At 34.4% G+C, this 20,594-nt stretch overlaps 2 protein-coding genes and 1 pseudogene across 2 annotated transcripts; 2 read left to right on the top strand and 1 right to left on the bottom strand.

Annotated features, from left to right (window-relative positions):
* Window positions 1-4,279: 4,279 nt before the first annotated feature.
* LOC114277348 (RING-H2 finger protein ATL16 pseudogene) lies at window positions 4,280-5,453 on the bottom strand (annotated as a pseudogene).
* Window positions 5,454-6,866: 1,413 nt separating this feature from the next.
* On the top strand, window positions 6,867-8,156 carry LOC114277347 (hyoscyamine 6-dioxygenase). The gene is made up of 3 exons (XM_082904796.1): window positions 6,867-7,163; window positions 7,248-7,718; window positions 7,796-8,156. The coding sequence occupies exons 1-3, from the start codon at window positions 6,960-6,962 to the stop codon at window positions 8,042-8,044; spliced, it is 924 nt and encodes a 307-aa protein (XP_082760922.1). The 5' UTR covers window positions 6,867-6,959; the 3' UTR covers window positions 8,045-8,156.
* Window positions 8,157-9,870: 1,714 nt separating this feature from the next.
* Window positions 9,871-12,804, top strand: LOC114277386 (hyoscyamine 6-dioxygenase). The gene is made up of 4 exons (XM_028219287.2): window positions 9,871-10,309; window positions 10,451-10,689; window positions 10,785-11,097; window positions 12,251-12,804. Exons 1-4 carry the CDS (start codon window positions 10,106-10,108, stop codon window positions 12,494-12,496), a joined length of 1,002 nt encoding a protein of 333 aa, XP_028075088.2. The 5' UTR covers window positions 9,871-10,105; the 3' UTR covers window positions 12,497-12,804.
* Window positions 12,805-20,594: the final 7,790 nt, after the last annotated feature.

The following is a 20,594-nucleotide window of genomic DNA, read 5'->3' on the forward strand; positions in this document are numbered from 1 at the left end:
CAATCTCGGCCTCGGCGAGGGTGCCCTCCATCTTGGCCCTTAAAGCCTCGAACTCGACCCTACTCCTTTGGCCTTCAACCTCCGTTTGTAAACGACCAATCAGCTCGACGGCATCATGATGGTGATGGCCCATCTCAGCTATCCTTCCGACGATCTGTAAAAAAGGAAGTTGAGACCAAAACAATATTTGCATAAAGTGAAAAGACGAAGTTAAGATATATACCAAGATAGCCGATTGCACGACCAACGCTATTACAACCAGATCCAGCTCCGTCCGAGCCTTGCCAGCAGACAGTGAAACGGATGTATTCATGCTGAGTGTGACCTCTAGATCTTTGATTACCGAAGCATCGGAGGGGATCAGCGTGTTTTTTTTATCTTCGGTTGAATAACAAAAAGGTATAATCACATCCGATTCCTCCAAATGAGGTCGTTTGTTGGCGCGGTCTTCTTCTGAGCCGGCCTCGACCTCGACAGGGCGCTTCTCTATCCTTTGCTCAGCCTCCATACTGGCCTGCCAAACCGGCTCCGCCTCGGCACTTCGGTTTTTTGCCATTTCCTCAATAATAGGCAAGAAGGGCTGAGATTCGCCAACAGACAGGGAGGGCTGAGATCCGCCAACAGTTAGGGAGGGCTGAGATTCGACAGCCCGAATGGCCTCTGCTCTTCGCCGCGCGGCCATCCTTTCCGCATTCGCCTTCTTGGCAAGTTTAGTGAGGCTTAACCCAGCCATATCTTCTGGGTACGCGCCGGGAAGGTCCTCCAGATCGTGAAAAATATCGTCAAGTGGAAGGTCCTCTCGGCCCGAAGTGGATGGAGGGTCAAATGAACTGAGACCGGCTTCTTCAAATGCTAACTTCAAAGCCTCGTTGACTTCGACTTCGGACTGGTCTGACTCGGCGGCCTCAGCTACTTCCGGTCGCTCCGAATCTGATCCCTCGAAACTGACTTGCCTCAAAATTTTGAAATCAATCAAGATAAGGGCGATGAGAAACTTCTCACCCTTCGGAATTGGGATGTTTTCCACCGCCGAAAAGGTCGTATAAGTCGGCTCGTAGTGAAGCAGAACGTGGGCCGCCCTCCCCTATTTCTGAAGACTCGGTCGGCTGAAATATTTGAGCGCAACCTTGATTTCCGAAAGAACAGCATCACCGGTTGAGGTCAGGACTTTCTTCAAATCGTTTCCTGCACAAGCAAAACCATGAGGTCCCGAAAATGAAGCTTTATAAATATAATAAAAAATAAATAAATAAAAGAAGCTATACGGCCACCTGGTTCGCCCCTCCATCTGGGAATAGAATCGAGGCGATCCTCGCCTTCGCCGAATTCCCAGTTTCCTTGGACGACGACCATAGCATCATCGACTCACTTCCCAGAGTTGGAAAGCATAGTCACTAGTTGATGGTCGGTGTCCTTGGCCCTAAGGAAATAACGCCCGTGTTGACCAGAAGACTTGGCCAAGGCGTAACAATGCCGAATAGCGGGAATGCCAAGGTTAAGCCTAAGGCGACGGTTTAGTGCGATAATCCCCATCACGATTCTAAAGAAGTTGACATTGGGTTGGGAAGGGATTAAGCCCCAATGGCAGAGCACAGCCCTAAGGAGTGGGTGAAGGGGGAAACAAACTCCACCCTCTGCGATTGATAGAAGAGGGAAGACGATCGTGGTTTCATCAACCCTCTCCATATCGAGGGTGCCATTTGTCACAAGCGACAGACGGATGTCATCAGGAATAGAGAAATGACGTCGGAAGCCAGAAATTCGATCCTCGAAGTTTTGCCATTTCCCCCAGCTAATAGGAATATGCTAAGCTAAAAGCAAAGCAAGAAAAAAGATTCAAAGCAGAGAAGGAGAGAATTTACAAGAGGCGAAGATGATAGAGAAGAAAAGGAAGTTGCAGAGGTAATTCGGAAGGCAGTCCAACGACGAGCATCTAAAAGCGTGTGTGTATTTAAAAAGACGTCGAAATTTTAAATCACAATAAATACAAGTGTACGAAGAGGCGGGAAGTTGAAATGTTAACCGGAAAGCGTGTGTTCAGACATTTGCATTGGAATACGGTCAGCCGCCGAATTTCGGCTCTGACTTTTCGAGTTCGAAGCCAAACACTCCAGCCAACTGTCGATAGTGGAGTGCTTGGGGGGCAATTATGGGGGCCGAGTATTCGGAATCGTAGAGATTCCAGATAGTCGGACTTGGGAGAGTCAAAATATGTGGCATTCGGCGTTGACTCGCACGCTCAAATCCAACCCTACTCGGCCAAATAGCCGGTTAAGCAAGGGGCCGAGTGAAGAGCGGTTTGCTACAAAATATGCCGAATAGCGAATTGAAAATGGACCTAATCCCGAGACCCAAGAAAGAAAAGATATAAATAGAATAACATCAGCCAAAGAGAGGTATGTGAGAACCATTATATTTAACTTAGAATACAAGTAATCTTGAGTGTTGAGACTGACTAGCCCGTCGGAGTGCTAATTCTGGCAACCCCGACCGGAGTGTTTATTCATTTTCAGGTGACTAGCAGAGGATCACGAAAGTCTCCAGGATCAGAAGAGTATTTCCAAACCACTTCTCCACAGTTTCCTTGTTTTTTTTAACTTCTTGCTCATTTTTATTTTTATTTTCTTTTCGTAGCTAAGCCTTTCGTAGATTAGAATCAGCCTGATTGATGGCTTGGTTAGTGTTTCTAAATTGATGTTCTGTCCCATTGGCTTTATTTTTTTAAGGGTTGCATAATTTATCTGATGAATCTTACATTGCCCAGAGGAGTCCACATGCCATTAGATCACACATGTAAGAAGTGATCCTGAATGGTGTGTTTGAGCTACATTTTCGCTGATTGTCTTTGCTATGTTTGTAAATAATTGGGTTGTATTTCAAGCATGTGGCATCCCAATTAGAATAATGCCAAGAGGGAAGAGACTGTCTCTGTTATTACTGGTCTCGTCAGGAGTTGGGAGTCGGGTTGTTTTTGTTTTTTTTTGTTCCCAAATCAATGCTGTTTCATTTATAATGATTTAATTCCTTGATGATGCTTATGATGATGTATCTTTCTGGTTAAAACTTAGGGTTCTATTATATAATGTGTATTTATTATAGAGCTTGTGTATTGTCATTTGTTTACTCTTTGACTTGTCAATGAATAATATTCTGTGTCATTACCTAAAGAAAATTTATGTTAATCTGTTAATGTTATTAGAGGAAAATTAGGTGTTCTGATATAGCTGTTACTATAATATTTTTCTTACCCATTTCTTGGCCAGTGGGAAAGTGTTTTAAGAAAGTGAAGTGTAAGCATGTGTTCGAGGCGGATTGTTCTAGATCTCCAAAAATTCAAGCAAGAGATCATTTTATGTTGGTCCTGCTAACGATTGCTTAAGAATCAAATAATGTTAAAAAATCGAATTTCAATGTATATTTCACATATTTCTTTACATTTTTACATATTTTTATACAATTTTTATACACAAAGCCAACATTTACCATTTCCTTTTTATGATTTCATATTAATCCAGATTTTAGAAATCCAGAGGTCAAAGATGGCCAGCCTGGGAATACTGAAGACTTGAGGCCATCTTCAGACTTAACCAGAGAATCATTCCTCGTGTTCTTCACAAACATCAACATCAACAAAATTGCTTTGCACACCAGGTTTGTGGTGATCATTCCCAAAGGAGAGCTCTCTAATGTTTTCACTCAGTTTCAAAAAAGAAGGGCCCCCTCGAGCTCGGCCTTCATTGATTGCTTCTCTTTCCAATGAGAAAGTTTTAAGTGCACCTTTTACATATGAATAAAGCTATATACATCAATTAGTATATTAACTAGTGTACTAATTGATGATGTGGCATAATTTAATAGGTTTTTGGTATTTGTAATTTGTAAACGAGTGGGGTCAATAATAATGTCATAACTAGTATTGGTATACTAATTAGTATATTAATTGATACATGTAGCACCACCATTTACATATAATATCTTCTTCTCTCCCCCGAGACGTTCTAGATAAAAGCAGAATGTTGTATGTAACGGGTGCACTATGCTGGTGCTTCCATCACGTGTAATATCATTTTTTCTCTCTAGGGCATTCTAGATTAAAGCAGAATGGGTAAAAACATAATTTTCAAAACAGAATAATTAGAGTTCTATCCATTCATGGTTTAGGCAATTATCACATTTCATGGTTTAGGCAATTATCACATTTCAGCAATAGACAAAACTCTTCTATGTGTAAATATCATCCCAAAATCTATCAACACTCATCTAATCTTTTTCATGAAAAACTAAAATCAATTCACATGTAAGAGTTTCACTATCAGAATCACAAAATCAAAGATGATCAATACAGAAAGAAATTTAACAAATGAGCATGAATTTTGTGATTTACTGCTGAAACTCAATAGGAAGAACTGCACTTCTAGATCCCCGTCCATGTCCGAAGGGAAAGAACTGTCTTCGGACTCTGCTGCTAGACTCTTCACTCTGTCTAACCTCATTGCAACACTGATTCTGTCGTATAATCTCTTGAACTGCCAAGTAAACGTTTGGATCACTCGCCGAATCCATTGAGAAAGATCTCCTGATGGGTTGGACAGAGAACTCATCCTCTTCCTCTCTTCTTACATCAATGCACTCATCACCCATGATTGAAACATGTTGAAACTTTCTTGGCTTCGCCTTCCCAATCTTCTTCTCAAACTTTCTTGGCGAATGTCGACTCCTCTGTTGCCTCAAGTCATTTATTTCTGTTCTATCAGCTCCAGACAATTCAATAACCACAAAATCTTCATTACCACCCAAATGGGTATCCACAAATGGCAGTGGATCCTGAGGTGAAGAGGTTGGCGCAACAACCCGTTCAATCGGATACCTTGTGGTGCCCGAAATGCTTGATCTGCAGAGAGGGCAATTGGCATTGGTCTGTAGCCATATGTCAATGCAATCCAAGTGAAACCCATGACCACAGTTAGGCAACACTCTCAGCATATCTTGTTCTTGAAACTCATTCAAGCAAACCACACACTCATATATACTTCTCTCTTCACCACTTTTGTATTGGAAAGTTGGGATTTCACGAATCAACAATTCGTCGAGTCCGTGGCTCTGCAGGGAGGGAGAGTAAGCTGTTAATGGGTCTTCGTGTCGTTGTGGTCGGGAGAGAGAGAAGCGTGGGAGGGGGTCGAGTTGTTGCCAGTTGAAGCAGCATTTGGTGAGGAAGATGTAGTAGCTTACTAGTAAAAAAGCCGCGGCCATGATGCAGAGTACTGCAATGGCTAACATAGGGAAGTTAGGTTGTTGATAGGTTGAGCTTTGGTGGTTCTTGATTGGAGTGAGAGATTAGGATTCATCGTTGTAGATAGGATTCATAAGATCTTGAGTAGAAATCAAACATTACAACTGAATCATATACAGGAAATATTCAAATAGAAATTGGCGAGAGAGAGAGAGAGAGAGAGAGAGAGTGGATGAACTGTTAAGAAGTCAAGTCAAAGATCTACCAAGATTAAAAAAGAAGAGAAAAGAAAAGAAAGTGGACTAGCATATGAATGGGGAAACGAACACATGTGCAAGCTGAGATAGATGAGAAGTTATTGGTTGGTGTAGAAACAGTATCACGCGGCGCTTCATATATATTGTGATTGGTGAAAGAAGTGAGACTTATGATTTTGTGTTGGATGATTAGAGCATATGAGGAGATATGAAAATTCGTGATTGGTCTAAAATATGATCACGTAGTGCTTTTGGACCAGTCAATAATCTTTGGACACAGACAGAGCTTGAGCTGACTCAATCCTTCCTGTTTGAGACAGATAGGTAAGTGCCCCATCACAAAAATTAATTGTAGAACTAGACACAAAATGTATATAAATAAATAATTTTTTTAAAAAAATAGACACTACTAACATACTTGAAAATTTTATCAATTCATGTATATTATTTATGACTGAAGGATTGGTCTTTTGAACTTTGTTTATGTGGTATTTTCATTTTAATTCAAAATAATAATTTTTTTATTCATAATTGCGAAAATGTCAGTTATACTAAATGAAATTTTTATATGATTTTGTTTAGTTTATAAATCAATTTTCTGGACCTGATTTTTTTGTTCAGTTATGCAAGAGAGGATATTGTTCAAACTTTTATGCTTTTCCTTGGAAGAATTTGGTTGTGGCTGAATCTTGAATTCATCAAGGGAGAAATAAATGGAAAAGAGTATTGTTTATATATACTCATTTTTTTAATAGGTAATTTTTTTTTGGATCAAATAATAATTTTCTTCTCATTTTTCAGTTACATACATTTGGTCAGCAAGCCATGGCCTTCCATCAGATTGATTTCAACCAGGGCAGTTCGTTTATGTTGCAACATGTCAGGGGTTTGAATTCACTTTCATTAATTAAACGGTTTATCTTGTAAGATTTACCTAGTAATAAAAAATTAAATTGATCAAACATTAATAGTGATATAATTTGAGGATAGATAGACAATTTTTTAAAGACATGTGATATTTGCTCGACTTAATAATTTACATGAATGATTTACTTATTAATCTTTACAAAATGAACGATTCAAATCATAAAAATAAATCTATAATGGACCTCACCAAAAGACGCAGCAGAGCATCCAATTCCTTTCATTCACATCAAGATGACTTGTCCTTAAGTGTGGTCTACTCTTGACTTATTATTCTCAACCATCATAATTTTTTTATTCAATTACAATTGGGGGCCAATCAAATGATCTATCATCAACGTGGCAATTCACAATTTCACGAAGTCAAACTCCCTTTGATTTGATTTGTTTTGATTTTTTAATTTTAATATTTATCTTCAAGAGTTAGTAAACATACCTTGTGGTTGGACATGGTAGAGTGCAAGCTTGCAAGAAATTCCAGAACCCATTTTTGCACTCAACTTCTTCAAAACCCATCTTTTTCCTGATTGAGTTATCACTGCAAGACCATGGAAAAGCTTGTTTCAAGCTGGTTTAGCATCCGAACCATTCCTGAAGGTTATATATTTCCACCAGATATAAGACCTGGGAAGCTAATTGTTCCTCTATGCAAAACCATTCCAGTGATTGATCTTTCAATGGCAGAGGCTCGTGATCGAAACATTATAATCAAAAAAGTTCTCAATGCTAGCCAAGAGTTTGGATTCTTCCAGGTTCGCATGATAGCTAGTTCAATATGTGCATCTTGATTCTGACTCTCGCAAAATGGTAAACCATATTTTGCATTTTACAAAAAGCTGATCAACCATGGAGTTTCAGAAAATTTAATGGACGAAACAATGGATCTCTTCAAGGAGTTTTTCGACATGCCAGCTGATGACAAGGCCAGTGTCTACTCTGACGATCCCAGTCATCTCCGTAGGCTCTTCACGAGCAGCTACAACTATGGCCACGAAGAGGTTCACTTTTGGAGGGATAATCTCAGACGCCCTTGTCATCCTTCAGAGGAATGCATTCAATTGTGGCCCCAAAAGCCAACTAGATATCAGTACATACTCCATAAAATTTATGGGATTCTCTATCTTGGAAATAGAGTCTATTCTTGTCTCTTACTCACAATTACACGACTAGTGTGTAATGCTAGAACTCATGCACTTACACTTGTAAAAAGGCAAAAGAACAAAATAAAACAAGAAAAAGAAAAAAAGAAAAGAAGAGTACTACCATTTAGGACTGAATATCTCATATTTTTATCGAATCCCATTTTTAATTCTTAAATTAACTCTTATCCTTGTTGTAGGCATTAAAAATCATGTATGTATATATGTCTTTGATTTTGTTGTAGATTATCAGCAATGGGAAGTTAAAAAACGCCAAACATCGAGCAGTGACAAATTCTAACAATGCTCGGACTACAATCGTCACTTTCTTTAACCCTTGTCATGACAGCATTGTAGAACCCGCTAAAGCGCTGATCAATGGAGGGAGTCCTCCGCTATACAGGGCCTTCCAATACAAGGATTTTCTTGCAAACTACACAGCAAAGACTGGTGACACCAATACTGTGTTGGAGCCTTACAAGCTCCAAGCTTGAGTAATAACATGCAAAAAATGAATATGCTATTGTGACCGATGTCAAAACACTGTTGATTTGCCATATGTTGAATAAGAAATGTTGTCAAGACATAATGGTTTGTACTTGGGCCTACTTGCTCTTGCAGTCTGTGGAATATTAAGTGGTCTGACTTGTGGAAGCTCTGTATAGCAAGTTACACTTTTGGTAAGGGGGTTTTGGTCTATCCAATGTTTAAAAGATGCTAGGTTTAGGTCTTGTAATGCAATTGGTAAAACATTAGATGGACTAAGAGTACAGTACAAGGAATAGTAGTGTAACTAGCTAAAAGTCTCAAAGTGGTATTGCCAACTGATGCAGGGAAGCGTATGAAATGAAAGAAAATAACTTCATAGAGATAAAACTTCTCTGGATTTTTATTACTCAAACAACAAACCCTAGCCTCAAAGGCTTACAATCCGATTCATAGTAAATATTGCTTGGCAACCAAACCACAATTCATGCCCCAAATTGAGCTAAAATTACACGAAGTCAAAACTACTTAGAATGCAGAATTTGAGTTAGTTCAAATCTAGAATCTAGAATAAATATGAAATTTCCAGAAAAATCGTGATTTAGAGTGGATTTGTCTAGATCTTAGAATTAAGCATTCAAATATTTAAAAAAAAAAAAATTCTAATTTGAAGGCCAAACAATGGAGTTTGTGCAAAATCTAGCACGGGTCACTGCAAAGCCTTGGAAAATTAGTAAAATTTGGGCTTGATCTGAAAGCCTTGGAAAATCAGCAAAATTGAAGTTTTGCCATCAAATGGTCAAACTAGTCCTGCTCCTTGAACTAGTTGTCAATCACACTGCATCACCAACTTACCGGGGTCTCAATGTTCCAAGCATTTAAATCTGTGTTAACGACTCATTGGAAGACTTGGCACTGGGGGCGGCATGATTTCCAGCACAAGCAAAAAAAATGGCCATTTGCTGGATACAATGGTGGCCAAATTGGTGCCAAAACTTCAGGCATAGCTTCTAGGACTTACCAGCAGTGTTCTTGATATACAAAACCCCCCCAATTTATTCCTGTTATGCGGCAAGTCTTCAGCAGTATTAGGCCAATTTTTCATATGATACTTCCTCGATTATCAATATATCTTGAACATGGTGCATAGAATCTAACTAGCTAGTCTGTTTTCACATGCCTATTTGTTACCGCCTCTTGCTCTGAACCTTCATCTTTGTGAATACCATATTTTCTTTGTCGATTGTCAGACACGAAAGTCATTTTTTTAAACATTTGTTGCCGGAGGTGGTTCATATTTTATATTGCAACATGGGCTTCCCTTTCAATTATTGTCACACTTAAGTACTGTTTTTGTTATAATTATTCATTACTTTATTGTTATTTTGCTCTGTCAACTCTTACTTTCCAAGATTAGTAGTTCCTTAATCTTTGCAGAATATACATTACATTACTATATTTCTTCCACATACCATGAAAATGCCAAAAAGACTGTACTTGGCTCAACAAATAATCTTGCTATTAGCCTATTTCACAATTATCTTTTTGATTAATTTAAGGATTTCATAATGCTTTCATTGTCATCTTAATTTTCTGTGATCATTACCATGTCTTTTTTTATCGATAGCAGTAACAACATCCTAATATTTACTATAATTAAAATTGTAACCATCATCATGATCATCATCATCATTATTTATTTATTTTTGGGTAGTCGTGAAAACATTATTAATTATGTTAATATTTAGTTTAAACCCCTGACTTCTGAGTTGGGATCCAAACTAGAAGCTGCCTGGCCTAGCTATTAGGCCACTAATACTATTTTATTCAAGTTGGGGACACTTAACATTCAAGTTGCAAAAATGTGATCATATACTAAACTTAGGAAAGTTATGTATCCCCTTTGGATAATAAAATAATATGGAATTCATGAGTTGACTGATACAGAAGGGGTAAGCTTTGCAGGCAATTTTAATTTTAAAAGCAACCCATTGTTGTCAACATGTTGTTCACACCTTTGGAATCAAAACACATATTTTGGGAGACCAAAAAGACTTAGCATTGAGACGATGGAGAAGCATTCTTCGAGCTGGTTTAATGTTGAATCTGTGCCAGAGGGTTATGTATTCCCACCCGAAACCAGACCTGGAAAATTAATTGCTCCTCTATGCAAGGCCATTCCAGTCATTGACCTTGGAAAATCACTTGGTGAAGATCAATATGATATAATTCAGCAAATTTTGGAAGCAAGTGAGAATTTTGGAATCTTCCAGGTACAAATTTTCAATTTTTTTTTAACCTTTTTTAATCTTAACTATGCGATGTATTTGCAAATTGTTGGACTTTTTTTTTTTTTTTTTTTTCCATATGATTGTGTGTGTCCAATTACTGTCTTGTATAATATTGTTTGGCAGGTGATCAACCATGGAGTATCGGAAAATTCAATACTTGACATGATGAGAAATTTCAAGGAGTTCTTTGGCATGACAGTTGAGGATAAGGAAAGCATGGTCAATAAAAGTGGCTTGATCTACACGAGTAGTACCGGGTATGCCAAAGATGGTGTTCACTTGTGGAGGGAAAATTTGAAACAGCCTTGTCACCCTTTGGAGAAATGCATACAATTGAGCCCCAAAAAGCCTACAATATACCGGTAAGGCTTGCAAAACCATGTAAATGATAAATCCCTTTGTGAATTGGTCTTTTTTTTTTCTGGCATCACAACTAAATGATGAGTGTGGTTTTTAGGGAGGTTGTTTCGAAATATTTGGTTGAAGTAAAGGAGCTTAGTTTGAGGATTTTGGAGCTAATTTCCCGAGGATTGGGACTGGAACTGGGTTTTTTCAAGGAGTCGAGCCAACTTCAGCTAATGTCGGCTAATTATTACCCACCATGCCCGGACCCCAGTTTAACCCTTGGAATATTGAGACATTGTGATCCTAGCATCATTACTATTCTTCTCCAAGACGTGCCTGGGCTTCAAGTGGTCAAGGATGGACAATGGGTTGGTGTTGATGCTCTTCCAAGCGCATTCGTGGTTAACATTGGCAATCAGTTGGAGGTATATCTCTATCCCGGTTTTAGAACATGATTAGTAAATATTGGTCAGCAAATTAACCCGGTTAGTAATAGCATTAAGAACTCAAATCACTTAGGCAGCCCATTTTTCATTTCAGTACATGTCCCACTGCTATGATTTGGTCCAATTGAATGCCTCTATAAGTATAAAGAATGAGTCCTGCCTTTCTAAAGCTGTAAAACAACAAAATTGTGAAGAACATGTCCCGAGACAAATGGTTGTGACAACAAAATCACAACAAAATTGAAGTAGAATTCTTACGTATGGTTCCGTCGATGAGCAAACTCTTTTTCAAATTTATTATTTCCACATCAATCATTTACTTAATTAATTTTGTCTTATTGATTTAGAGGTTTTCTTTGCAACTTTTCATGATAATCCAAAAATTGTCCTTGGAGCCTGGTACTCCACATCACTTGTGAATATGTTCTCAAAATTGCTGAATCTTAAAAATTATCCTGGTTCTTTACTGATGATTAAATTAAATACATGACTATTTGTAACAAGCTGATGAGGACATGATGACAGTTCAATACTTGGATCGGTTTGACTGTTGGATGACAAAATAGTAATTATGGGCTCGGCCCAACGTTGGCAGATTTTCTCCGAAAGCCCGTGTTTGATTAGAAACAACCCAACAAGTAAAACTCACCACTTTGCAGTGACTTTGGCTAGTTTTCAGGCAGATTTCATTGTTTAGGCATCCAAATTAGCGATTTTTTTTGTGTTTAGGAAAAATTTCTCATTTTTCAATGTCATTTGTTTCTTTTTCTTTGCAGCATCAAAATTTGTGCCTCAAATTTACCAAATATTGGTTTTTATTTTTTTCGATTTAAATGTGATTAGCCAAGAATCAACTTAATTGGTTGTTTCCTAATATTGTTAGGATGTTCTTTCATTATATAGCTATGTAAACCTCTCATTTTTCTAGCATTCTTAGGAATCAGTAGAGTTATAGAAAAATTGCCGTGATTTTCGTGATTACAAATTCTGTTTCTACATGTTTCCACTACTACATCACAAATATATATTTTTTTTGATCTGAGACTACATCACAATTAGATGACTATTATTTGTTAGATTTTGTTGGTGATTGATTTAGTCAGTTTCACAGTTAAATTTCACATCTATGCAGATTATCAGCAACGGGAAGCTTAAAAGTCCTGAACACCGAGCTGTGGCAAATTCAACAGTTACGAGGACAGCAATCTCGACGTTCATTAATCCTCCTTCTGATTGTGTTGTGGAACCCGCAAAGGCTTTGGTTAATGGTTTAAATGCACCACAATACAGTACCTTCCTGTACAAAGATTTTGTCAACAGTTATGGAGCCTTTGGTTCTGATACTGAAGCAATACTCAAACAAATTTGTGAGCCATAGAGCACGAAGGCAAAATTATGTGGTACTCAGGATGTTAAATATATATGGTTTGTGAATGTTGTGTAAAAATATGGTTTGTGAATGCTAAATTATGAGGTACTCAGGATGTTATGCTTAGGTGGTTTGATCAACCCGATTCGTCAAATTCACTTTCATCTGTGATTTTTCTTCTTGTTGTTTTGTTTTTTGTTTTTGTTTTTGTTTTTGTTTTTGAATGTTGTCTTGTAAAAGATTTCTGTCATGTAATCACTATCATTTGTATTTGATAACGTAAAGAAATACCACAGAGTGAGTTGATTAGAGTGAAATTTCACTGTTTCTATCAAAAAGGTTGTAGTCACCTTCAGTCTCACTCCAGATGACAGATTTCTAAGAGCAGATCTTTGTGTTTTATATCATTGTTGATGAAAAACATTGACAGGAAAAGGATTAAAAAAAGAAAAGAAAAGAATTGGTGTCACTTAAACATAGGCTAGAAGCTGCTGGAATACCTATTTAGATTTTGGTGCCTTTCTCAAGTGCATAATGGGGCCAAATAGTTAACAATTGAAGGAGTTGAGAGTGGCTCGGTGACTGCTTTGGCCACCCGTGACCTCATGTGACACTCTAGCCACCCCCACCGTCAACCACCACATTCGACCATCCTATATTGTCAGCTACCATCTCAACAACTCATCAAATATATCGATTTATTTTTTAATTTTTATTTACTTTCAAAACATTTATATACAAAAAAGAAAAGAAAAGAAAAAAAAAGAAAAAGAAAAAGAAAAAGAAAATGACAACTGTTTTTAAATGATATTCTCTCTATATCATTTTGTTGGTCCACCTTTTCATTTTAGCCTGTTTCGAAATGTTTGTCCACTTTTTATTTTGGGATACTAAATTTTGTTAGATTTTCAAAATTGCCCCTTATAATCATTATAAACATATTTTAAAATTCAAATAGAAGGGCATTGGTGGGGAAAATGTTTCAAAATTTGAATTAAAATGTAATGATTACATGTCTTTGAGTGGTGATACATTCCCCTAATACATCACTCCCATTTTTACCTCTAATGAGGTGAAAGAGATAGAGAATAAGAGAAGAATGTGGATCCCCCTTCACATGATCCGATCCATGTCATTAGGGATAGATTAGAGATACTCAATTAGAGTTTTTAAGTATTTTCTTTCTTTAAATTGGGACGGAGGAGGTACATAAATAATTTACAATTGAAACAGTTTTTAGTTTTTGTTTTTTTCTTCTTTGTTGAGATCAGATGTTATTCATGATTCGAACCCAGCCCGAATTGTGCCATATCCCATACTATATGTTGAGTCTTTCCAAAAGAAAGAAAAATTGTATTCAGTGTGTGTGCTAGGGCAAAATTTTGGGTCAAAATTTAGAATAAATAATCAATTTTTTGGTTGAAATTATAAAACAATAATAATTTAAAGTTGCATAATTATTAATGTTCTCTCTCATTTTTTATATCTAACTCGCCTAATCGGCTTAAACTATTGGTTTGAATCTATTAAAATATTCAACTAGCTCGATGGCTTTTAGGGATGGCAATGGATAACCTACCCTGTGGGTATCCATGAGACCCAACCCAAATACATGGGTTTTCCCCTCTTTTTCTTATCCATTGGGTAGGGTAAGTGATATTCTTTAAATATCCGCAGGGGATGAGTACCCACTAATTTCTCCATGTTCTTTTTATTTATTTATTTAAGATTCACAACCAAAACTAAATATATATTCAATCTTTTTTCTTTTTTTTATTTATTTATTTTTTCAGGTTCACAACCATTTTTTTTTTTTTAAAGATCCACAACCAAAGCTAAATATATATCCAATCTTTTTTTATTATTATTATTTTTATTTTTAAGGTTCACAACCATTTTTTTTTTTTTTTTTAAGATTCACAACCAAAGCTAAATATACATTCAATATTATTTTATTTTATTTGGCTCAACAATAAAATCAAATACACATTAATTAACATTGTCACATTATTCTTGTCAAATTTTATGCATATCTAGAATTTTTTAAATTTATTTAAAAAAATTAAGGACACTGTCTAGTGTAGGTTTCGGTTTGTTTTTCTATGTTATTTTATTTCGTTATGTATTGTAATTTTCAGAATGGTTTGCTTGTTCTGAAATTTCAATTAACGAGTATGAATCTATTTGTTTTATGTTATCACACAATTTATACAACATATATATATATATATATATATGAATGTATTTGAAAATAAGGAAATTGTAGAGAATCAATACAAGCATGAGTCGTGATTGGTTAGAAATGATAGGTACAAAGATTTATTTGCTGGAAAAACAAAAAGGGGATACAAAGTCTTACTAAATAATTTTTTTAAATTAAAAGAAATTTTCTTAGTTATGAACAGATTTAACTGAAATCAGCTTGTTTCCCAATGTTATGCTTCATTTATTTAGATAGAAAATATTTTTAATGAAAAATATTTTTTATAAAAAAAATTAAAAATATATTTTTTTATATTTGGTGGTGGTGGTGATGGAACGAAGGTGAAAGTAAAGATTGTTACATAGTGGTGGGGTGATGGCGGCAGTGATGATAGTAGTGGCTATGGTGATGGTAGTGTGACAGTGAAAGTGAGAATAGTGGTGATGGTGTTGTGAAATTAGTAAAAATTTAATTGAAAAAATATTTTTTGTTTTTTAAAAGTAACAAACAACAAAATTCGTGGGGACTAAAGGAAGAAGATGGAGGATGGATTGGGTGTGATAATGCATAGATATCTTAAAATGAGTGGTTCAGATTTGATAAAGGTATACTTAGATTTTGGATAAATTAAAATGAATGGTTTAAATTTGCTAAGAGAAAGATGGTTTAATGTCAAAAATGTCCGTGGCTAAGAGATCAACAAACAATTCCTTATTTATGCCCTGATGCAATTTAATATGGGTCTTATAATACTTTCTTCAAACAGGTTCTTTCACATTTTATTTCTTTAAACAGGCTCTTATAAAATTGTAATCAGGTTCTTATAACATGTAGGGGAGAGAGTGAGAGTGGGAGAAAGAGAGATGGTTGTAATTTTTTTTTAATCTTCCACGTTCTTCCAAATAAAATTATATATTTGATTATTATAAAACAAACTTTTTAATTAATTAATTAATGTGTATTTGATTTTGTTGTTGAACCAAATAAAATAAAATAAGATTGAATGTATATTTAGCTTTTGTTGTGAACCTTAAGAAAATAAAAAAAAAATAAATAAATAAGTTGTTAACATTAAATATATTAAAAAAGAAAGAAAAAATATTGAAGGTATATTTAGCTAAAACCTTTATAAAAAAAAAAAAAGAAGAAGGTTGTTAACATTAAATATATTAAAAAAGAAAGAAAAAAGATTGAAGGTATATTTAACTTTTGTTGTAAACCTTAAAAAAAAAAAAATTGTTAACATTAAAGAAAGAAAAAAGATTGAAGGTATATTTAACTTTTGTTGTGAACCTTTAAAAAAAAAAAATTTAGCATTAAATATATTAAAAAGGAAAGAAAAAAAATTGAAGGTATATTTAGTTTTTGTTGTGAACCTTAAAAAAAAAAGTGATTGTTAACATTAAATATAAAAAATAAAAATGGGGATTAAAGTGGGTTGGGGAAAATCCATACCCATTAAGAAATGGGGAGGGTGGTACCCATGGAGAATGAAGAATAGGAAATGAAAAAAAATTATTATAAAGAAATGGAAATAGAGAATTAATATCTACTCCATTACCCCATTGCCATCCCTAATGGCTTTGAACATAAGTGAGTTTTGGCAATGGGTTGAAAATTTTTTCAACCGTCATAAGAGGAGTAGATGATTTTTCCCAAGACAGCCAAGCCAATCCACGGTAATCAGGCCCAATGGAGGTTAGGAGGAGGGGAGAGTGAAAAAATAATAAATAATAAATAATAAAATAAAATAAAAATTACAAAATATGAAAAATAATAATTGGGTATCTTGAAGAAGAATTTAAAATCTTTGACTTTCTATGTCATTTGATACATCACAGAAAATTTTCTTTAATGAACCACCAAATTAATATTATATCACTCACTAATTAAATATTATATATACTGTAGACAAGAATGAATATAATTATGGTCCCCCACTCTCTCTGTCAATAAGCCATTATTGGCGTTAATTTAATTTTATATTTCATTCTATCAAAGCAATATATATACTGTTAATTTGGCAACATAATTAAAAAGTTAGAAGTCAACTTTTAAGTCATATTTTTTAAAAAAAAATCAAAAAAATTAAAAATTAATTTTTAACCATCTCCTTAAAACTCCTCAGGAGAGTTCCATGTACAATCAGCCAGAAACAGAAAAGTTCAAACTCATAGGGTCAAAATCTTATTCTTTTTGTATTTATTTAGATTTTCTATCATATTGAATTTTTTTTTGTATGTGACTGTGATTTACGATGTAATATTGAGATATCAAAATTCTAAATAAATGATAATTATTTTAATGATAGGAATTGCTAAATTTGGCCTCATCAAAAGCTTGCACCCACTTGAGGTGTTAAAAAAAAAAAAAAAATTAATGATGCATTGAAAGAGAAAGATTTATAGAATACAGAGGCCACAATCTTTCACAATTTATCATTATTATCTTTGTAGCATGCTTGTCTGTCTTGTGTTGGAACCAGTCACCAATAGCTTCTTATTCTAATATAATGGTGTTAGTGATAATTAACAACAATCCATAAGGTTTCGTTTGGATGTGACTTCAACATGAGTTTATTAATTAACAAAGTATATTTTGTTAATTCTCATAAAAAAAAAATATATTTTAGCTACTCTAAACAGGGAATTTTTTTTTTTAAGATTCTTGATATTAAAATTTTATAGGATAAAAGACATGCAATATTTTCATAGTAGTTGGGGTCTCTCAACATTTTTTCGGAGAAATTTTAAAACCAGAGAAATTTCGCTGAGTGTGTTTGTGTGTTCATGTTTAGAGTTTCTCTAGACATATCAAAATCTCCTTAGAATTCTCTGAGTGTGTTTGTATGTTCATGTTTAGAATTTCTCTGGGCATTTTTACTGAAATTTCTCTAGGCACATCACAATCCCACAATATTTGAGAAAATTCACACAATGACCGTAGCTAGAGAAAATTTATACAGTGACATACAGCGACCACAGTCAGAGAAAATTCACAAAATTACAAATAGTGGCCACAACCAGAGAAAAATCACACAGTGATCACAGCTAGAGAAAATTCACACAGTTAGAGAAAATTCACAAAATTATAAACAATGGTCACAACCAAATAAAATTTACACAGTTCCCACATCTAGAGAAAATTCACACAGTCTAGAGAAAATTCAATCTGATTTGCTCACACAACTTTCAATCTGATTTGCTTATACATCACAATCTCCTCATCTGAATTCCGCTACATCCATGAGTTTATTGTTGTCTATGATCACCCATTCTACATTAGGTTGCTTAATCAACCATTTTTTTTTTATACTGAAAACTCAAATAATTTGCTATTGTTTCTTCATCACAAAATCAACTGAGTGCAAAAATTTCAATTTTTTAATTTTCTGAATCGAGTTTCAATTGACTTTTTTTTTTCTTGCTAAAACAAGCAAGTTCATATACTTGTGGCACAATTTCCTTACAATGCTTCCAATGATTGCAAATTTTATTTTGTACATAAAACTAGAAAATTAGCCATATAAAGCACAACCAATCAAAAAAACATTTCCCTGGAAACTGAAATTATACGATAGACATAAAGAGACATGAAAACCATATTGTCCCCAGTATATATATGACTTAACATTCAATTCTACAAAACAGTAACAATGTAGCACTAACTAAATTTGAAACAAACGAAAGCTACAAAATTTAATGCCTTAGAATCAATAGTTTCCCTAAATTTTCTGAACTCAAACAAACGAATCAATGAATGGATTTTGCAAGAATAGAAAGAAAGCGAAGGGAGGAGAGAGAGAGAGAGAGAGAGAGAGAGAGAGAGAGAGAGATCCACTTACTAAAACCATCGATTGTGTCTTTTCTAGTGAAGTATCGATTCCCTACTTTGTCCATTCCCGGGATTGATTGGTTGCTGAGAGAGATCCACTTATTAAAACCATCAATTGCGTCTTTTCTAGTGAAGTATCGATTCCTTACTTAGTCCATTCTCGGGATTGATTGGTTGCTAAACAACCTTGCAATTTTCGTCTACAGTTTCGACATGTCTTCTCACATCTTCTCTCTCTCTCTCTCTCTCTCTCTCTACATATATATATATATATATATATATTATATATTCAAATTGGACTTGTCTTCTACATCATAGCACTATATCAAGAAGATGATCGCTGGCGCCGTCTAAATGTTAAACAGTCATGAGGAGAGAGAGAAGAGAGGATGAGCGAGAGACAGGAGAGAGGATATGACCGAGGGACCTTAGACTACAAAATATATATATATATATATATATTGTGAACCTCTTCCATTACTAAAAGTTGGAGAGAAATGTTAAACTAAATTTTTCATTCTAAAACTCATTTTAAAATAAATAAAAAAATCTATCAAACAAACTAATTTTTTTTAACATTAATTTCTTTATATGCTTATTTTTAATTATAAATTAACTTATTAACAAACTCTTAACGGAAGCCTTAATAGAAGCTTATGTTTTGATCATTTGAAGTATGCAATAAAAAGGGTTAGTGCTCTTCTATTGTTTGACAACTACGGGCCTGTTTGGTAGGGCTTATTTTCAGCTTATTTCAGTTTTTACCTTAATTTAAACTATTTTGATGTGTTTGGTTCAGCTTAATAATACAGTTTATAGTTTTTTGTAAGTCAAAAATCAACTTATTCTTTGAGTGGGGGAGGGGAAACTTAATTTATAAGTAAAAAATCAGCTTATATTCATAGTTATAAGGTATAAGTTGTTAAGCTATAAGTTATAGGGTTGTTTTGGGAAGTTGTTAAAAAGCTGGTTTTTGGTTTTTTACCAAACTTTTTGACTTTTTTGGAGGTGATTTGGGAAGTTGGTAAAAAGATGACTTTTTGCTTTTTAGTTTAATATTTATTTATAGTGTCAAATCAAATTAAAATGACCAAATACCCTTACCCAGCATAAGAGATTTATTTATTTATTTATTTTTTCATAGGCCCTAATTTGTAATTTTAAGACTGCGTTTTTGGCACTTCCCAAAGGAATTTTGTTGCATTTTTGACAGCCACGTTTTTACTATGTTCCCAAAATGGCACATAATTACTTTCCCACAACTCTACCAAACGAGGCCTACATATAATTTAGGGCTAGTTTGGCATGTACTAAATAAGCTAAAAAGTCAAAAAGTCACTATCTTATTTAAGTCACATCATCTTATTTAAATCACATCACTTCTCTAACACATCACATCAAACCCAACCCAAACCCAACCCAAACCCACCAATAAGTCAAAAAGTGCACTTTTTTAGGACATCCCAAACCAACCCTATGGGTTGTTTGGGATTTGTTATATAAGTATTTTTTTTATTTGACTTTTTAGTTAAAAAAGTAGAGGAAAAAAATATGTATGTTTGGGATAATTTTTTAACTCTTTAGGAAAAGATGTGTAATAAAATATTATAATAAAATCAAAATAATCATTCTACCCTTGTTGACTTTTTGACTTTTGGATAGTTGAATTCAAAGCGTAAAATAATAATTCTACCCTCTAAGCTTCTCCCACAAACTTCCCTCAAATAGTATGGATTTTTTTAATATTTTTTTGATTTTGTAGGTTGTGCCAGACCAAGCCTAAGTACTTAACCGTGCAGTGCACGTGCTAAAATATAGTTTTTTTTTTTCATTTTAACCCCCCAAAAAAATATAGTTTTTTGAAAATAATATTTTATAAAATTTAGTTAAATTATATATATATATATATATATGTTTATATATAAAATATTAAAAATAATAATTAAATTGAAAAAAAATAATTTAAAATTGAAAAATAATTCTAACTATTTATTTTGATAATCTTAACCATATCATTTTATAAAAGTGTTATTTAAATGAATATATAATAATTTTAGATAAATTATTTAT

Source organism: Camellia sinensis, chromosome 14 (assembly GCF_055761805.1).
Source record: "Camellia sinensis isolate YWXY chromosome 14, ASM5576180v1, whole genome shotgun sequence".
NCBI lineage: Eukaryota > Viridiplantae > Streptophyta > Magnoliopsida > Ericales > Theaceae > Camellia > Camellia sinensis.